This window comes from Argiope bruennichi, chromosome 10 (genome assembly GCF_947563725.1).
Source record: "Argiope bruennichi chromosome 10, qqArgBrue1.1, whole genome shotgun sequence".
In the NCBI taxonomy this organism is placed as follows: domain Eukaryota; kingdom Metazoa; phylum Arthropoda; class Arachnida; order Araneae; family Araneidae; genus Argiope; species Argiope bruennichi.
The window spans coordinates 101480140-101498181 of record NC_079160.1 but is presented as its reverse complement, the minus strand read 5'-3'; the positions used below and the strand labels follow the sequence as shown (position 1 = coordinate 101498181).

Below are 18042 nucleotides of genomic sequence, written 5' to 3'. Positions count from 1 at the left end.
CAAAGAAAAATCTTTGCACGAAACGAAAGAGCCATATTCAGGCCCTGCAAGTTGGCAAAATCGGAAAATAAATCGTCAGTCAAAACCTTATCATAATGATAACTTTAGGCATTCCGAAAAAAAATCCGGTTGTTTCATTTGCGGACAAACTTCCCATTTCACAAAGTTTTGTGACAAACACTTTAAATCAAACGAAATAAGACAGCGAGAAAACGTTGCGGAATCGTAAGCCATTACATCAAATTGGCGCTCAAAGGAAAAAGGCGAGCTATTTCAAGATTTGGAATTCGCTAATCTAGTTATTAATGAAACACCGATTAAGAGGTTGATTGACAGTGGTGCTAGAATTAACTGTATGAAAAGATAGCTGGTAAACGTACCTAAACAACCTGGCCGATTTATCGAATTGAAAAGTTGCTTCGGACAGATGGTTAATGCAGAAATTCATTATTTCGAAACCACGCTGGAACAAAACAATTAATTTCCGTTTGCAGTAACTGATCAACTTTCACCCGATTGCATCATAACGCAAAAGAATTATGAGCATCTGCTCGAAGAGAATGAAAAAATAAAATTAAACCAACGCGATGAGTCCTCCTCTGGCGGTATTATTCCCAATACACGGGGGGGGGGATGAATAAAAACGAAATTCTTTATACCTTTTTTTTTTTTTAATCGTCGGAAGAAAAAATAAAAAAAGATATTCTTTCTGTTTTATTTTCAGAGCAAATTATAAATGAGAAACATTGTGTACGGAGTATTTGTAAAGATTCTTTTTTGCTGAGTGAAAATGATTTTTTGTTGTGTGACTTTGATTTTTCAAGTGAAAATATGAATAATGTTGATTTATCGCATATCGCAGATGCTTAAGTTAAGGATAAAATTAAGGAACTTGGAAATAGCTATTTCCCGAATAAAATAAAAACAACTAACTCGATGAGAATAAATTTATTGAAAAACGACCCAATTTATTCAAAGCCGAGAAGGTTAGGATTTTATGAAAAAAACTTAGTTGATAAACAGATTAAAGCGTGGCTAGAGGAAAAATTATACAAACTAGTAACTCTCAATATTTATCCCCAATAGTTCCGTGAAAGAAAAAAGGCGGATCCACACGGGTGTGCTTGGATTTTCGTTTAATTAATAAGATAATGATAAGAGACCGTTTTCAATTGCCAATTGTTGATGATTAGATCAATTGCAAGGAGCTACCGTTTTTTTCATCCATAGATAGACCTAAGAAATGGATTTTTCCATGTAGAAGTTCATCCGGACAGTAGAAAGTACACAGCCTTTGTCACAAGTACAGGGCAGTAAGAATGTTTAAAAATCCCGTTTGGCTTAGCTAACAGTCCAAGTGTATTTCAGAGACTTGTTTACACTGTATTCTGTGATTTAATTAATGAAGGTATAGTAGTAATATACATGGATGACATAATCATTCCATCAAGCAGTAAATTTGAAGGCATACAACGTTTAGCCAAGATGCTAAAGACTGCTGCAGTGTATGGGTACATCAATTTCAAAAAATGTCAGTTTCTTAAAACTACAGTTGAGTTTTTAGGCCATGTTATTCACAATGGAATTATAACTCCTTCACCAGATAAAACTAAGGCTGTACAAAAATTGCCAGAACCTAAAAATATCAAACAACTTCAAAGTTTCTTTGGGCTTACAGGTTATTTCAGAAAATTCATTCAGAGCTATGCCAGTATAGCAAAACCCTTAAGTGACTTGCTGCGCAATAATAGTGACTTTAAATTTGGCAAAGAACAAAAACTAGCCTTTAAAAACCTCAAGGACATTCTTTCTACAAAACCAGTTTTTCATATTTTTAAACAGGGAGCAAAAACGGAATTGCACACTGATGCATCCAAATTTGGATATGGTGCAATCTTATTGCAGGAATCAAATGACGGGAAGCTTCACCCTGTACATTTTATGAGCCACAAAACATCAGTTCAGGGGAAAAAGTATTCCAGCTATGAACTGGAGGTTCTAGCAATAATTCGGGCATTAAAAAAATTTCGCAGTTATCTATTAGGAAACAAAATTGTCACGGACTGTTCGGCATTCCAAAAAACCATGGGTAAAACAGAAATAACCCCCAAAATTACTAGATGGGCTCTTGCTCTTGAGAAATTCCGAGTATGAAGTCGTCCATTGCTCAGGGACTCAAATGCGTCATGTCGATGCATTAAGCCGTTACCCAGTAACCATGCTCGACTGTGATGAAATAACACCAAAAATTGTGGCTGCTCAATTAAAAGATGAATATATCAAAACTATTGAGGAGCTCCTCGAATCTATCTGGTAAAGCTGAAAATTATTCACTTAAAAATAACGTACTCTATAAAATCGAAGAGGATAGAGAAAAATTAGCAGTCCCTACAGCTATACAAATGAAAATTTAGTAAAAGAGACTTACTTCTTCCCTAAAATTAGAAAATGTGTTGTGTAAGTAGTGTCTGTGTTAAATGTATTTTAAAAAACAGAAAAAAGGGAAAAGGAGAAGGGTTTTTAAACTGCATTCCTAAAGAGAATGCACTTGCAACATATCATATAGATTTTATTGGACCATTACCCTTCACTAATAAGAATTACAAGCATAATTTCACTGGTTTTATCCAGTTAAATTATCAGCTATAGAAGCAATACAAAAATTAAATCAACAGCAAACTTGTTTTGGAAACCTGTCTCGGATCATTACGGATAAAGGTTCAGCATTTAGTGAATTTAAAGAATATTGTAAAAATGAGAAAATCGAACATTTATGCATTACAACAGGTATACCCAGAGGAAATGGACAAATAGAAAGGATGGACGAAACCTTGATCCCTATTCTCTCCAAACTATCAATCGAAGATCCAACCAAATGGTTTAAATGGATAGGTGTTGTGCAAAAGACCATGAACTCTACGACTTCAAGAAGCACAAAATTTTCTCCGTTCAAGCAGCTGATTGGTGTGGAAATGAAGACCAAGGATGAGTAACGAATCCTCGAAATCCTGGAAGAGGAGTACACCAATAACCTCATGAACTGTCCTGAAATGCTTCGAGATGAAGCGAAAGACAGCATCCTGCAGATCCAAGAAGAGAACAAGAGGGTGCATAATAAGAAAAGAAAAAAAGCTCATACATACAAGAAAGGTGCGGCAGCTGATCACATGAAGAGATGGGGCAGTAACGCCTAAACTTAATCTGTTGGCTGCATATTCAAAACTGTATATCTTATATTGGACAAAGTACCGTTTTGAGGGGGTGTTTTTTTTTCTCCTCCTTTTCAGAATTCATGAAAGATGGCCAAGCTGTGGAAGCAGGTGACTGTCTCCACAAGATGGTGCAGGCGGCACCTGTGAGAACCCTAACACTAGTAGATGGAATGACTAATAGTAGTAGTAGAGACTAGAGCGTGCGGGTGCTGGATTGTTCGGGGGAAATGGCTGTGGACCGTGGCAGCACGATGAGGTGCCCACACTGTAATATGTACTGAAAGTTGTAAATATGTATAATAGAACCTATATTTAACCCTAGACACTGTTTCATAGTGAGTTTTTTCGAAGGATGGACACCTTTGCTCCCACATAAATGTATACTTTGCTATTCATTGGCAAATGACAGTAATATTTTTAAATCCCTGAGTATTGCATCAGCTGCATGTTAAAAATGTCTATAAAAATTAAATATCCTGCTGCATGCCAGTTAAATCCTATTGCTTTCTTAATGCTAGAAGCAGAAAAGGTATTCAAAAACAAATTTGTGAAGTTAACAGACAGAAAGTGATGAGTGATTCATTGGTAGGCAGGTGGATGCAAAGTTTCAATGAAAGGTGGAAAACGTTAGCAACAAAGAAAAAAATGAGTGGAGTCTCTGATGATTTGTATACATAAAATGAACAGAAGATTAAAGTGAATGAAAGATTTACCATCACAACACTGCCTACGCATTTCCCATTCACTTCATCATCGCAGGTGGCATTTTTCTACAACAAGGACACACTAAAGCTCGTACCCTGCTAAGATAAATGCTTCAACAAGGGTTGCTACTATGTTGTAAAATAGCCAAGGCTTTGTATTTCATTAACAATAAAAGTGTATTTCTGATAATAGTTTTCTTTTTTATATCCTTAACAGAATTTAGTTCCTGGAAACCCCTAGTAGCATGCCTTGCAGCACTCTCTAAGTCTAGTACATGGAAATTCAATATACCACTACTGATACAATCAATCAATATAAAATTACATACTATTGCGAAAATCTGTCTAATGAGGCTTGATACTCTCGTCGATGCACTGCTCTAAGAAGAACATGAATGGGGTCATATTCTTCCTCCCAAATCTCTGCTTTAGGAACATAAGTTCCCTGCATCATTGCTCCATTGGCCTCAAAATTTGGAGCCTTATAAACAGCAACCTTAAAATAAAATATCAGAGGCCATGTTTCAAATAATTTAAATATATGGATAAAATGAAAAAAACAAACATAAGTTGTAAGTAGAAGCAAAAATTATAAAAATTCTTTTATAATTTTATCTCAATTTGCATATGGCAAAAATATGACATATTAAGGACATTTCATTGTAGATATTTTTTTCCTATTAATTTTTCATTCACTATATTTAGAATATTTAAAATATGATTTTTAATTATAATGTATTTTTTATCAAAATATTTTTAGTTCAATTATTATCTTAATCTCTAATAAAAATGAATGCATGTATATTGTGTCTGTAAGCATTTTACAGAACAAATTATTGGACTTGAAGCTACAAATTTTACAAATGTATACTTAAGAGAATGAAAATATTTATTTTGGAGAGTAAAGATCTGCAATTTAAAAGTCTTTTTTAAACATTGATTAATGAAAAATTATGAAAATTTTGATATTTAATCATTAACTTTTAGAAATATTACTGCAAAAATAATTTTTGCAACATTTTATAATTTTAAAAAATTATCTTTTAAAGGCACCATTTTAATTGTCATCCAATATTTTTTTTTTAATTTGCAGACATTTTCAAAATATTTTTAAGTAAAATTTAAAACAATATTTTTTCAATGTTGCAATGAAAATCAAAGAATTTTTATTCTTTGCACAAATATTTAAATGTATGTCAAAAACTAGATAATTTCTCTTTTATTTCATCATTAAGTGCATTAGCATATATATATCCAGGAAGCTCAAAAATTATGATTACTAATCATTCATTCTCTTTACCGGTACGTTCCAATTAAGCTAAATGGCTGGACATACGATACACAATGCCATTTTAATATTATGTCTCTTTAAGGGCATATAATGAATAAACAATACAGTCACAAGGCAATTGAAAAAAGCAAGTGTTGTATGTCTATCACTATTGAAAATGTAACATTTTGTTAAAGAAACCTTAAATGCAAAATTAAGCAAAAATATTTCAATTAAATCAGACAAAATTAGTATTCCTTGAACATAAATTGATTACCAAACGCAGCTAATAATAAAAGATGTGCTAAACATAAGAGAAGTAACAACACTGACCTGATTTAATATGGATTCAAAATTCTTGTTTTGAGAAGTTTCCCCACATTTATCAGGTATTAAATCCATAAGCTGTGAATGTGTCCTATCATTCATGCAAAGAAGTGACACCATTTCTTGCCTGATTACTTTTTCTTCTGATAAACCTACAAAAAAGAATAAAAGTTTACAAAAAAAAAGCAGGGGTAAAAAGTTATTTGTATTGTTATTATACAACACAAAAAAATTAGACAAATAATTTTTTTGATTTACAAAATCTTGCATCTTTTTATATCATAAGTTGGATAAAGAAATGGGAACTTAATTTTACAATTTTAAGTTGTATATAAAGTACATAATTCCTTTCAATTCCCCAGAAGTAATTTACTCCTGTCTTTACCCATTATTAATACAATTAGTTGTTTGGTTGCCATAGATACTCATTTAAATACCAGTCTACTTTACTAATAATAAAGGAGCACACAAGTGTTGGAACTCTATAGATCTGGCTGTTCGACCTACAGCGCCAAATTAGGCACATATATCACTTAGGATGATGGAAATATGCTCCTCGAAGCAATTTTTTTAAAAGTTAGTTTTACTTAAAGTTTCAGCTGAATTTTGATATTTCCCCAAAAATATAGCATAAAAATATATTTTACATCATTTAGAAATTTAAAAACGATCTTTTTAAGAATGCTACTTTAATGGTTGAGTTTGTTTTATTAACATTATTCTAGCATTTTTTTTAAATATCATTTAATCTAATTTCCAACATTAGTTAATTAATATTAAAAATTGTTGCTTTGGAATTCAAACAGTTTCTACTGTTTCATCAAATATTTCACCTCATGAATTTCTTCCAGTATTGAAAGCTAAAGAAGAAGGATTTTGTTTAATACCTGTGTATTTTACCAGATGAATAAAACAGTGAATTGTGAAGTTAGATGAATCAGACACACAAAATTTTTATTAGAGTCGGACATCATAAAACTGGGGCACATAAGAAAAACTCATTTCATTCTTTCACTCATTTATTAAAATAACAAAGTTTGATGGAATCATGGACATGAAGTTATATCTAAATAATTTAAATTAAATAAATCCAATATCCCCTATGAATCAATGATCATTAAGGGAAACAAGTTTTTAATAAAATAAGGAAGCAAAATTGTCAGTGGAATCATCATTCATGCTTAATTACGGAAGGTGCCTCTGACCTAAGCACATTTTTTTAGAAACATCATGTATTTCTAGTAGAAGAGACATGTTATGATTCCCACCCATTTCTATCCAGAACTTTGGAAAGTAAATCTTTTTTTATGTCTAAAAGAAGCTTTAAAATAGATCAAATACTGAATAAACTAGCAGGAGCAATCTCCCAGAAAAAACTTTTTACAAATTCTCTAATAAAGATATTATCTTCTTTTCCCTCCTCATATAAATCTGTAGAAAACCATATTGTTCAGATATTTATTTCCCAAGTTGCACATGAGTTTTGTGCTTCATAATGGGTTGGGAACTAAGTAAGTGCGGATTTTTTTTAGAAAATCAAAGACAATTTTTTCATGAAACTAAATAACTTTATTCTGTAATGTATTGCCCATTTTGATCAATGACCTTTTGCCATCTTTCAGGCAGCATCATAATCCCACGTTCATAAAACTTCTGGTTTTTATTAGCAAAAAACTGAATCAGGTACGATTTGACATCATCATCATTATTGAAATTTTTACCATTCAAGGAGTTTTGTAAAGATCGAAACAAAAAGTAATCAGATGGTGCAAGGTCAGGACTATATGGTGGATGTGGAAAAACATCCCAACCAAGCTCCAATAATTTTTGCCGAGTGACCAAAGATGTGTGTGGCCTTGCATTGTCATGATGGAATACAACTACTTTTCGATTTGTTCAATTTGGGCCACTTTTCTTCAACTGTATTGTTTAATTTCGTTAGTTGTTCAATGTAGACATCAGAATTGATCGTTCGGTTGGGTGGTAAGAGTTCAAAGTAGACAATTCCTTTGTAATCCCACCAAATTGATAACAAAACCTTCTTTTGTTATCAATTTGGCAGTCACAATCACAGTCAACAATATCAATCAGCTTTTGATATTGTTTGAGTTGGTTCACCTGGCCTGCTCCACGATCTTTTCCGCTTGATATTGTTGTAAACAACCCATTTTTCATCGCCAGTTATCAGTTGTTTTAAAAATGGATAATTTTCATTACGTTTCTTTAGCAAATCGCAGCTGTTAATGCGTTGCGTTAAATGTGTTTCTTTCAGTTCGTGAGGAACCCATGTATCGAGTTTTTGAACATAGCCAAGTTGTTTTAAGTGATTTTCAATGCATGTATGTGATACATGAAGCTTCTCTGCAATCTCACGTGTTGTACTGTGACGATCCGAATCAATTATTGCTTTGATTAGGTCGTCATCAATTTCAACTGGACGACCAGAGCGTTTTTCATCTTTGAGTGAAAAATCACCAGAACGAAATTTGGCAAACCAATTTTGACACTGCCGTTCTTTTAAGGCTTCGTCACCATAAACAGCACATAACTTTTTATGAGCTTGCGATACCTTTTTCCCTTTGCGGAAATAAAAAAGCAAAATATGACGAAAATGTTCCTTTTGATTTTCCATTTTTCAACGAACGCAAACGAAAACTACGCAACCGATCAAAAAACTTTTTTTACTGATTGACAGCTGAATTGACAACTATCAAATAACAAAATGTGTTTTACATTTGTACTATGTCTGCAAACCTAAAAATTCAACTGAAGCCATCTATGAGTGAAATTCACAATTACTTAGTTGCCAACCCAATAGAATATTGAAGAGAAACAAATATGCATTTTGAAAGCCTTTTTTTTTTCAGACTATTTGAAAAGAAAATTTGATGCACAATAGCAATTTCAGTAACAAAATAATAAATAAAATTTCATTTATTTAAATTTTTACATTTTTGAGTTATCACATTTACAAGCATATAAATGTATAGACCGATAAGACGGGCAAGCCTTAGACAGATTTAAATAAAATTTTAATTTCAAAAATCTATATTTTAGATGCTAAAAAGGAATACAAAATTTTATCAATTCAGCTCCACAGACACAATTCCTGAGAATGGATTTGGTTCAAACTTTGTAATTTACAAATCTAGTGTAAAAACCACATGACAAATTTCATCCATTAGTTATTGTGTTCACAGATAAACATAATTCCAACAAAATGACTGACTGAAAAAAAAAATGGAAGATTATCCAAAAACCTATGCTTAAAGAACTCATCTAATGCTTATAGCATCAATTTCAACATTTTAAAATAGAAAAGAAATTTCTTTCAAAAAATTAATATTTATGAAATTATACCATAAAAAAAGTATTTTAGCAAATTCTACATCAAGTAAATAGAAGCTACACAAAATTAATTGTACATCATGAACAAACTTGTGAACCTTTTTAGCATTTCATATAAGCTGTAAATATGAAAATCCATAACACTATATAAAAAACAAAATTTTTGTTGAAATTGATACATATGATGAAATTGATACATATCATACCTATATTTGTGTGAGTAGACAGCAATGTAGTAAGAAATGAGAGAGCACCTTCTAACATTGGCATTACTTTATCACTGTCTAAAAACGTATTATTTCGGTTTGGATGAAAGGTCAACCATTCCCATACATGAAACCTTAAAAAAGAAAAATAATTAATAAAAAAATTTTTTAAACAAATAAAATTAGCAATTAATATTATATTCCAAAATATAAATATACAGATTTTAAAATTTGAAAAAAAAAATCAATTTTGAACACTTTCCAAATGAGGTATTATAGATTCAATAATTACACTAGTCCTGTGCTTCACACACACATATACAAAATGTCTTACCTAAATTATAGATTCATTATGAAGCTTAATAAAAATGGCCTTTAAGCTTTCATGCTTATAAAAATATCTTTACATTGTTTATTATATACAATAGTCAAAAATAGTGAAATTTAGTATGATTATGCATTTATTAGTTAAATATATTTTTTATCATTACCAATTTAACCACACTGCATTTTCATTACTGATTTAACAATAGATGTATCTACTGGGATTGCAAAATACAAAAAAATTTTCCTATTTTGGTTAAAAAAATTGCAAAAAAAATTTTAGCTTCAAAAACTGAATACATCCAATTTACATGTTTATGATTTTACCAAAGGCCGGGATAGCCTGGTTGGTAGAGCGTCGGATTCGCGTCCCTTAGGTTGAGAGTTCACACCCCGCCGGCCGAAGATTCCCCGCGTGCTTGGTGGCTGACGCGCGTTAAATCTGTCGTGGTCACAAAGTCCACCATGTTGAGAGTAATACCACTGGAGGTACTGGATCAGGGGTGATCGTTCTCTGATTCAGGTCTAAATTACGATCTGGGAATAAATGATATGTGTGAATGAAGTCTGCCCCGTAAAAAGGGTTGTGACCTGTGTGTAGCTAAGTCGTTCTCTTGGCCCTAGATGGCGCTACGATAGAAACAAGAGGCGCTCCCCCTCAGGCTAAAATTGGCTGTCTTCGAACAGTGGGCTTGTCCATGGCAAGTGTCATAAGAAACAACAACAACATGATTTTACCACATGGCCTGTAATATATTTTTTCTATCACGTTGAAAATGTTGAACTTTTTTCCATCATTTTAAAAACTTTGAATAAGTGGTTGATACTATCAATATTAAAAGATATCAAAAATTCAACAAGAAAAAAAATATTCAAAACAAATGAAAAATAATTATAATAAATTATTTGTTCATTTCATTATTTATGATCAAATATATGAGAATAAAGATAAGAGAAAGTTGTATTAAATATTATCTTCTTATTTTTGATTCTTTTTGATTCCAAAGATTACACTCACTTTCATTCAAACCTTCTACTACTTTCATACCAAAACATCTTTAAATATTTTTTATTATTAATTTTATGAACTTCGACTAATACTACACTCAAGTACTTCATTAGTTTTTGAGAAGAAAAAAAATATTTTTCACTGAAATTTGGATTTACAATAAAAATGCACCCATAAAATAATATATATAGTCTGACAAAAATTTTGAGCTTTGTATGATTTTAATATATGCTGATCTGAAGTTTAAATAAAAACTCTTTTATTTTTCCAAAATATTTATTATCTTTTTCTATCTTTTTTCCAGGATTGTAAAATTATCTCAACATATAAAAATCAATTGCTTATTATCAGTTAAAATTTCATATAGCATTTTTGTAACAGATATTAAAAATAAAAATTTTACAATAGCTCATACAAAATAAACCTAATAATAACATTCATAGAAATTTAAAATTACTAATAGAATGCTAGACATCGAAAAAAACAACAAGAAAATATCAGCAAATACCTCTGCATGATTGTTCTTAGAAACCAATCAGGGTCTAATTTCATAGCACATAATTGTAGCAAGAAAAGATCGGCATCAACAATAGAGTTGCAGAAATGGCACTGGATATAAGTCATTGCCTGACCTTTAATCTGTAGACCACTACGAACCCACATGTTGCACAAAATCTCATGAAAAGTAACCTGCAAAATTTAATTGTAATAATTAAAATAATATATTTTCAAATTAAAAATTGGCAATTCAAATTGGGAAGTAATGTAGCAATATTAAAACTGTAGAAAAGGAAGATGATGAAATAAATTTTTTTCTTCTTCTTTTTTTTTTTTTTTTTTTATCACTTTTTGAATACTACACTTAACCCTGCTGTTCTGATCAGGTCTATATATGACCCAAAATAAAATTTAAACATTCATAAAAAAATATAGTACAGGGATATTTTCATGAAACTTCTTGACACTGTAGTGAAATAATATAAATATGTACTCCTAGAGGGATTTATGTTTATTTGTATTTCGAAAGAATAATTTTCAATTTATACCTAAATGTATCGTTTGGGTCAATATGACCCAATGCAAAAAATCATTCATTTTCATGCATACATGTTCACTCTTGTTTGGAATAATTCAAAAGAAAAGAATAACAATAGTTTCTCAAATTTATCCATTTTCAAAATCTTTTCATTGATGTATGTGTTTGGCCACATGATGAGAGAGCGCATGCAAGGTCAAAAAGTTGATACGATCGGCAGGGAGCCTGTTGTTCTTATTGCAGGCCCACTAGAATAGAACTTCCATAGCCAGGTTAGTAGTAAGAAGGTTCAACTTATATCAGGGTGAAAATTTATTGTAAAAGATAAGTTGAAAAATAAAATTAATATATAATCAATTATAAATGTGGAAAAAAATTTAAAAAGTAGTAAAATCCCATTCTAAAAGGTTCCTTTATAAGTAGCATTCATATATAAACAAAAACAAAGAAAAATGAGCTAGTATACAAAATATTTAAATAAACAGTAGTAAATATGTCTTTGAAAATCACTAAAGTGGATGTTTATCTCTAATAAAATAGAATTAACATAAAAGAGTATGTTGGTCTACCTGAGCTTGAAGAGGATGCATCATCATTAATTTCAAAGTGTCATCAGGAGGTAATAAAGAGTCTAATTGAGCACCTTGCTGCCTTACAGCTTGTCCCAAAAAAGATGCATAACATCTATGAAGTGGGATATGAAAAGACACTTGATATGGATTAATCTGAAAAGAAAAATAACTTTAACATACAAAGAAGTGGATAATCCATTTGTATATTGTAATTTTTTGAATTTCAGAAAATTTATAAACATATGATTTAAAAGATAAATATAAAAAATGATGTTATTTCTAATCCATTGATATCTGTTTTATCAATACTAGCTATCAAAGAAAATCTTGCTATTAGAATAAAAAATCTTATTTTGAAAGTTAATTTTGTAAAAGTTTGTGATATTATAATATCTTTTTAAAAAAATTACATCCTAATTTTTAGTTTGTATAATTTAATTATTAAAGGAAATGTATTTAATTTTTGTTCTTTTTTTTTAATTATAATTTGTCAGAATTTAAATTTTATAATATATTATTTTATGAAAGTATAAAACTACTTTGAAAATATAAAAAATTATTCCAATAAGAATACTTCCATTTAATCTATTCAAAATACCAATTGCCAGACAATAAACATACTATAACTAAATATTTCAATCTGTCACAAGTTGTATGTTAAAATTTTAAATTTTTATGTTAAAAAACAAGTAAATAAAACTAAACCAAGGAAAAAATTTTTAACTTACTTCATCCCCAACAGAAAAATTAATGGCAGTAAACCAATTTTGCAATGCATCGAGGCATGCTGTTAACACAGCTTTAGTTTTCTCTAACATTTTCTAAGGGAAAAAAAAGGTTATTTTAAAAAGTTTATATATATATACATATATTGATAGCTATAAAGACTAAACAGAAAAATTTTAATTAACTACAAAAAACATTAAAAAATAAAGTGAACTTGCCTATAGCAGTTACATATTATCAATTTAATTTTAAAAAATTCAATTTGACAAATAAAGCAGACAGAAGCAGAGAAGTATACAGAAAACAAACAATCTAGCTTGAAACACTTTTGAGTTAACTTTGTCACAGACAGACAAACATCATGTCAAAAATGTGTTTTTTGAAAAGGTCCAAAATGTGGAGTTTCGTCAGAATTTTCATTCCAAATTTTTTGACGATTGCCATACTTTCTCTATATTTCTATAGAAATATATGAAAAAATAAATAGGGAGTTCACATAATGTGCCCTTCATAGGGGATCCAATCTCTACTCCTACTACCAATGTTTCTCTTTCTATATTATATATATATATATATATATATATATATATATATATATATATATATATAAACCTCTGCGAAGGAATATTTTAATTTTCTACCCATACAATAATTTTATATATACATATAGTAAGAATTTACCGGGGTCTTCAAATGAGAAATAAGAGCCCACATGGGTGTCGCAGATGCTTCCAATTCAGCAGAAAATGCAGCATAGTATGTGTTGGATTCAAATTCTACATGTGCCTTCAGCTCCCTTTGATTTACATTCATACCTAAAAGAAAGAACATCATTATTATCATCATCACACTCTTCAAAATAAAAAGAAGTCTCTCAATAAGAAAATTTATCATGTAGAAAAATTCAAAACAATATGAAAGTAGAATATAGAGAATGAAAATGGGATTTTAAAAAAAAACCTAGCACAATAACTGCTTAGATAAAGAATTCAAAGAAGTAATCTTTTGAAATTGAGAAATAAATGAAAAATACTACATATTTTATAAAAAGCTTCAGAAATTGCAAGAACTGAAAAAAAAAACCATTATCATTTTCTACTTTTAAATTTTCAAAATCCATTACTATAAATCCAAAGTTTTGCATTATTGCTCCAAACATCTCTAATATTGTTTTAAGTATCTAAAATTAATTTCATTGATTTCATAATAATATGGAATGCTTAAAATAAAATAATAATAAATATGCTTTTCAGTTTTTACCTTGAAACAGTGACAAAAATTTAAACCACTGATTTAAAAGGCAGGAATCACTGAGAAATTCATGGGCTACAGCAGCATGAGTAAGGACATTGTTCAGATCACTAACTAGAGGCCAGTAGCAGTGCTCCTTCATGATGTGATGACCACAATCTACTACTAAATGCTCATTTTTTTCAGGACCTGAAAATAAAATAAAATTTTGTTGCAACTAGACTGCTGATAATGTATTGTAAATTTATGTAATATTACACCTAATTCATTCATAAATTAGGATTTTTTATTCTATTATTTTTAATTAATTGCAGTAAAAGCTATAATTTCTAGGAAGTAGTACTGTAAGTCATTAAGAAAAGCTTCTTATTTTGGAAATTATTAGTTTTTACCTCAGTACCAATTAAATAATATGATATTTTTATTTCTTGCCTTCCGTATTTAGTGGAAAAATAATAGCATGATTGTTGACAGTATACAATATTAAAATTATCATGTTAAATTAAACTAAATCTATTGGTACTTTTGAAGTAATGATAAAAAGTTGATCAAAATAATGGCCTACTTCTTCACAGAAATTTTATATTTCAATTGATCTTAAAATTCTATGAGTATTAAATATTGACTTAATTGTTCATGTAAAAAACATTTGAAATAATCATCAGAAGAAAAAAAAGTGAATTCAGTAGCTCAGTAAATAATTACAGCTAAATATTTATTTCATTTGTCCCTGCACCACATTTGCATTTTCCATCAATCCAAGAGCGATACATAGATATATAAGAATTTTTCCTTATACATTATACACTACTTCATATTACACAAGCCACCTTTAGCAAAACCAATCTGCTTTTCTAGATTATTATTTTTTAAGCAGTTAAATTACAAACATGGAATACATTTTTTTAATTAAATTCTATCATGCTATTCTATCATTTGATAAGATAGAAAACTTTAATCTTAACAGCCAACCCAAATTACTTCATGTGCAAACTGAAAAGTATGTACAATGTGAAATAAAAGTGGAAGTGAAAATCCTACTTTGGAGTTATTTTCAAAATAAAGCAAATTTTTAATTTTATTACTGATTTTGGTAACAGACATATATGAATAATTTAATAGATGTACTTAAATTTTCTCATAATTTTAAAACCATTGTTACAATTTTTTCGTCAAATTTATTTTTTTTAAATTAAAATAATGAAAAAAATGTACAAAATAAAAGGAATGTCATTAAAATGGTAATGCTTTGAGTTTTAAAATAATACAAAAGCTATTTTTGTGAGGTAATAATCTTATAAGACATGATTATCAGTTTCCATATGCAAATCATTGCAATTAGCCAACAATTATGCCTACTATCCTGCTCATTGGTGTCTGTTTCTTGATATAATTACATTTTCTTTCCTGTAACTGAATGAAGCTCTTGGGAATATGATAAACCCTTTCCAGAACAATTCTAAAAATATTTTGTGTCTCCACTACTTTATGAAGTGTTGAATTAAATGCAACTATTAAAACATTCATTGGAATAGTCTGTAGATTTGTTTACATTTGACTGCCAATCGGCAATAAGTAATAAAAACTATTTCTGTGTCATATTCGTAGCCGTTTTATACAGAGATATTTAAAATGATATATGGTAAATATAAAAAAGCAAAATATATTAACACTCTTCTGAAATAGATATCAACACATAATGTTGAAAAGTCTTTACCATATGTTTAAGATATCAATTGATAAACTAATCACAATAATAACCCAAAGCTTTCTTTAAAAAAATTGAAATAAAAAACGAGTATTTGTAGATATTTATGGTTCAAGGGTTTTATCTTCAAGCAACAAGGCATATCACCAAGAAGATTGCATTATGTATCAGAGAGCTAGGTGATCTTGGCATAAATTGAAAATTTCCAAAGACCAATATTAATTACCAAAAAATACACATGAACAAAAGAAATATAATATTTTAATACATTAAATAATGACTTATTTTGTTTGCAACTAAAAAAGCTCGGTAAAAATATAAAATAAAACTAAAAAAAATAGTAAATACAAATATAAAATTACATAAATTAATGCCATCAGTAGAACATGCAACTTCAAACAGAAATTTTTTTAAGAATTGAAACTTTAACTTACATTGTAGGGTGCTTTTCTGAGAAATTGATAGCATCATTGAAAATAAGCTATCCACCATAATTTGTAGTAGATCATAATCTTTGGTCATCTGATAAGCAAGATCTTCATTACTGAAGAGCTGAACACTGACATGTACAACTCTGTTAGATAGTGTTTCTGAATCTTTGGACTTAGATAACATTTTACTTATTAGACCATAATGCTTAACAAATATTTTCGTAAAAGCTTCCTGTAAAAAAGAAAGAAATATACTAATTGAATGCAAAAAAGTAAAATTACAAGTAAAATTTAAATTAAGATGAAAAAAATAGAAGAAATTATCATTGGTAAGATAAATTATACAGAAGTAATACAGTATAATCTTGTAAAAAATTATCTTATTAAGATATTAAATATAGGTAATGTATAATAAAATGAATATTTTTTAAACAAATAATAGTTAATATTCATAATATCATTATTTCTTTTTTAAATTCAAATAGAATCAATGTAATACTAAGTTTTAAAATGTTTTCCAAAAATAATTTTTCAAGGGTTTTTTTAAATTTTTTTTCCCCATTATTTCTATTTGTATTATTTTGATAGCTCTTTTCAAACTGTAGATAGAAAAAAAATAGAAAACATACAAAATTCATTAATTTACTAACTATTATTTTTATAACAATTTATATTAATTGCTTAATATGCTGGCTACTGATGATGCACCAAGGAAAATATTTCTGCCTTGATGCATAATAATTAATTCTAAACTATGAATGGGGGGGATAAATCATTTAGAAACTTAAAGAACAAAAAATTTATAACTGAAATCTTCAGTCAACATCTCAAACTGATAGTGATTGTTAGTACTGAATTCTTATTTTATCAAGTGAAATGAAATATATGAAAATGAATTATATAAAACATTTTTATAAACTATTTCAAATTGATAAGTGAACTGAATTAAATAGAATTCCTTATATAGATTATCAACATTACCTTACTCAACACAGTTATGTAATATCCTAATATGTTACAAATAATACTAAATTGATTCAGTTTAAATAAACCTACTTTATAAGTCAGATCTGGCATCATATTTAAAAGTAAACAGACAAGCTTCTGAGGGAATTCAAATTTTATAGTCCAAAAGACAAGTTCATCCAAAAATGATGACTGCTTTAAATGTTCAACAGAGTACCATGTAGTCCTATCAGCTACAATAAAATAAAAAAATCAGTTACTACAATAAACATACTTAAATAAAGTTAACCAATTACTTCAAACTATATATTTTACAACTGTATTATGATTTGTTCTAGGTATATATTTATTAAAAAAAATTTGTAGTTAAAACTATTTACATCATAGATTAACTTTAAAACGTTAACTTTGCTAATTTTTTTTCAGTGAAAAAAATTACATCACTAAATGTTCAACATAAAAATTAATGATGTTATAAGGTATTCTTTTAAATGCATAAGAATTGAGAAACAATATTTTTTAATATAAAATCTGATTTTAGATAAGATAATTTTTTTCTACACAATATAAATAATATATTGAGGGAAACTATCACAACATTCAAACTTCTAATGGCTATTATCTGAATTTTGAGATAAAAATACATTTCAAGGTTGCAATTTGACCCTTTATTTCATTCAACAATAAAAATATCTCTCTTTTTTTCCCCTCTGTCCTTATTTTTTTTCACAAAAAAGAAAATTTACTCAAAATACCCCAGGCACTTAACTAAAAAAAAACTTACTTTCTCACCTTACTCATATACTTACAATCAGATATTTATCATATCTACTTAACTATTTATTTGTATACAAAAAATTTTATATATTTGCATCTTTTTCAGAAATAGAAAATTATGGCAATAAGGTAATCAAATTCTTAAATTAAATTAGTTATTTCACAAATATTCTAT

At 28.9% G+C, this 18042-nt stretch overlaps 1 protein-coding gene across 4 annotated transcripts in view; it reads right to left on the bottom strand.

The window, feature by feature from the left end:
* LOC129987901 (E3 ubiquitin-protein ligase UBR3-like) overlaps positions 1–18042 on the bottom strand; it is a 73233-nt gene that overhangs the window by 43233 nt on the left and 11958 nt on the right. For all 4 annotated transcript variants that reach the window (XM_056095887.1, XM_056095889.1, XM_056095890.1 and 1 more), the window contains exons 6-15: positions 17181–17323; positions 16128–16356; positions 13995–14174; positions 13416–13549; positions 12737–12829; positions 12006–12161; positions 10909–11090; positions 9068–9201; positions 5520–5665; positions 4246–4412 (exon numbers count right to left, since the gene is read on the bottom strand). In XM_056095887.1, the coding sequence (XP_055951862.1) occupies positions 4246–4412; positions 5520–5665; positions 9068–9201; positions 10909–11090; positions 12006–12161; positions 12737–12829; positions 13416–13549; positions 13995–14174; positions 16128–16356; positions 17181–17323 (1564 nt within the window). The remainder of the gene's footprint in view (positions 1–4245; positions 4413–5519; positions 5666–9067; positions 9202–10908; positions 11091–12005; positions 12162–12736; positions 12830–13415; positions 13550–13994; positions 14175–16127; positions 16357–17180; positions 17324–18042) is intronic.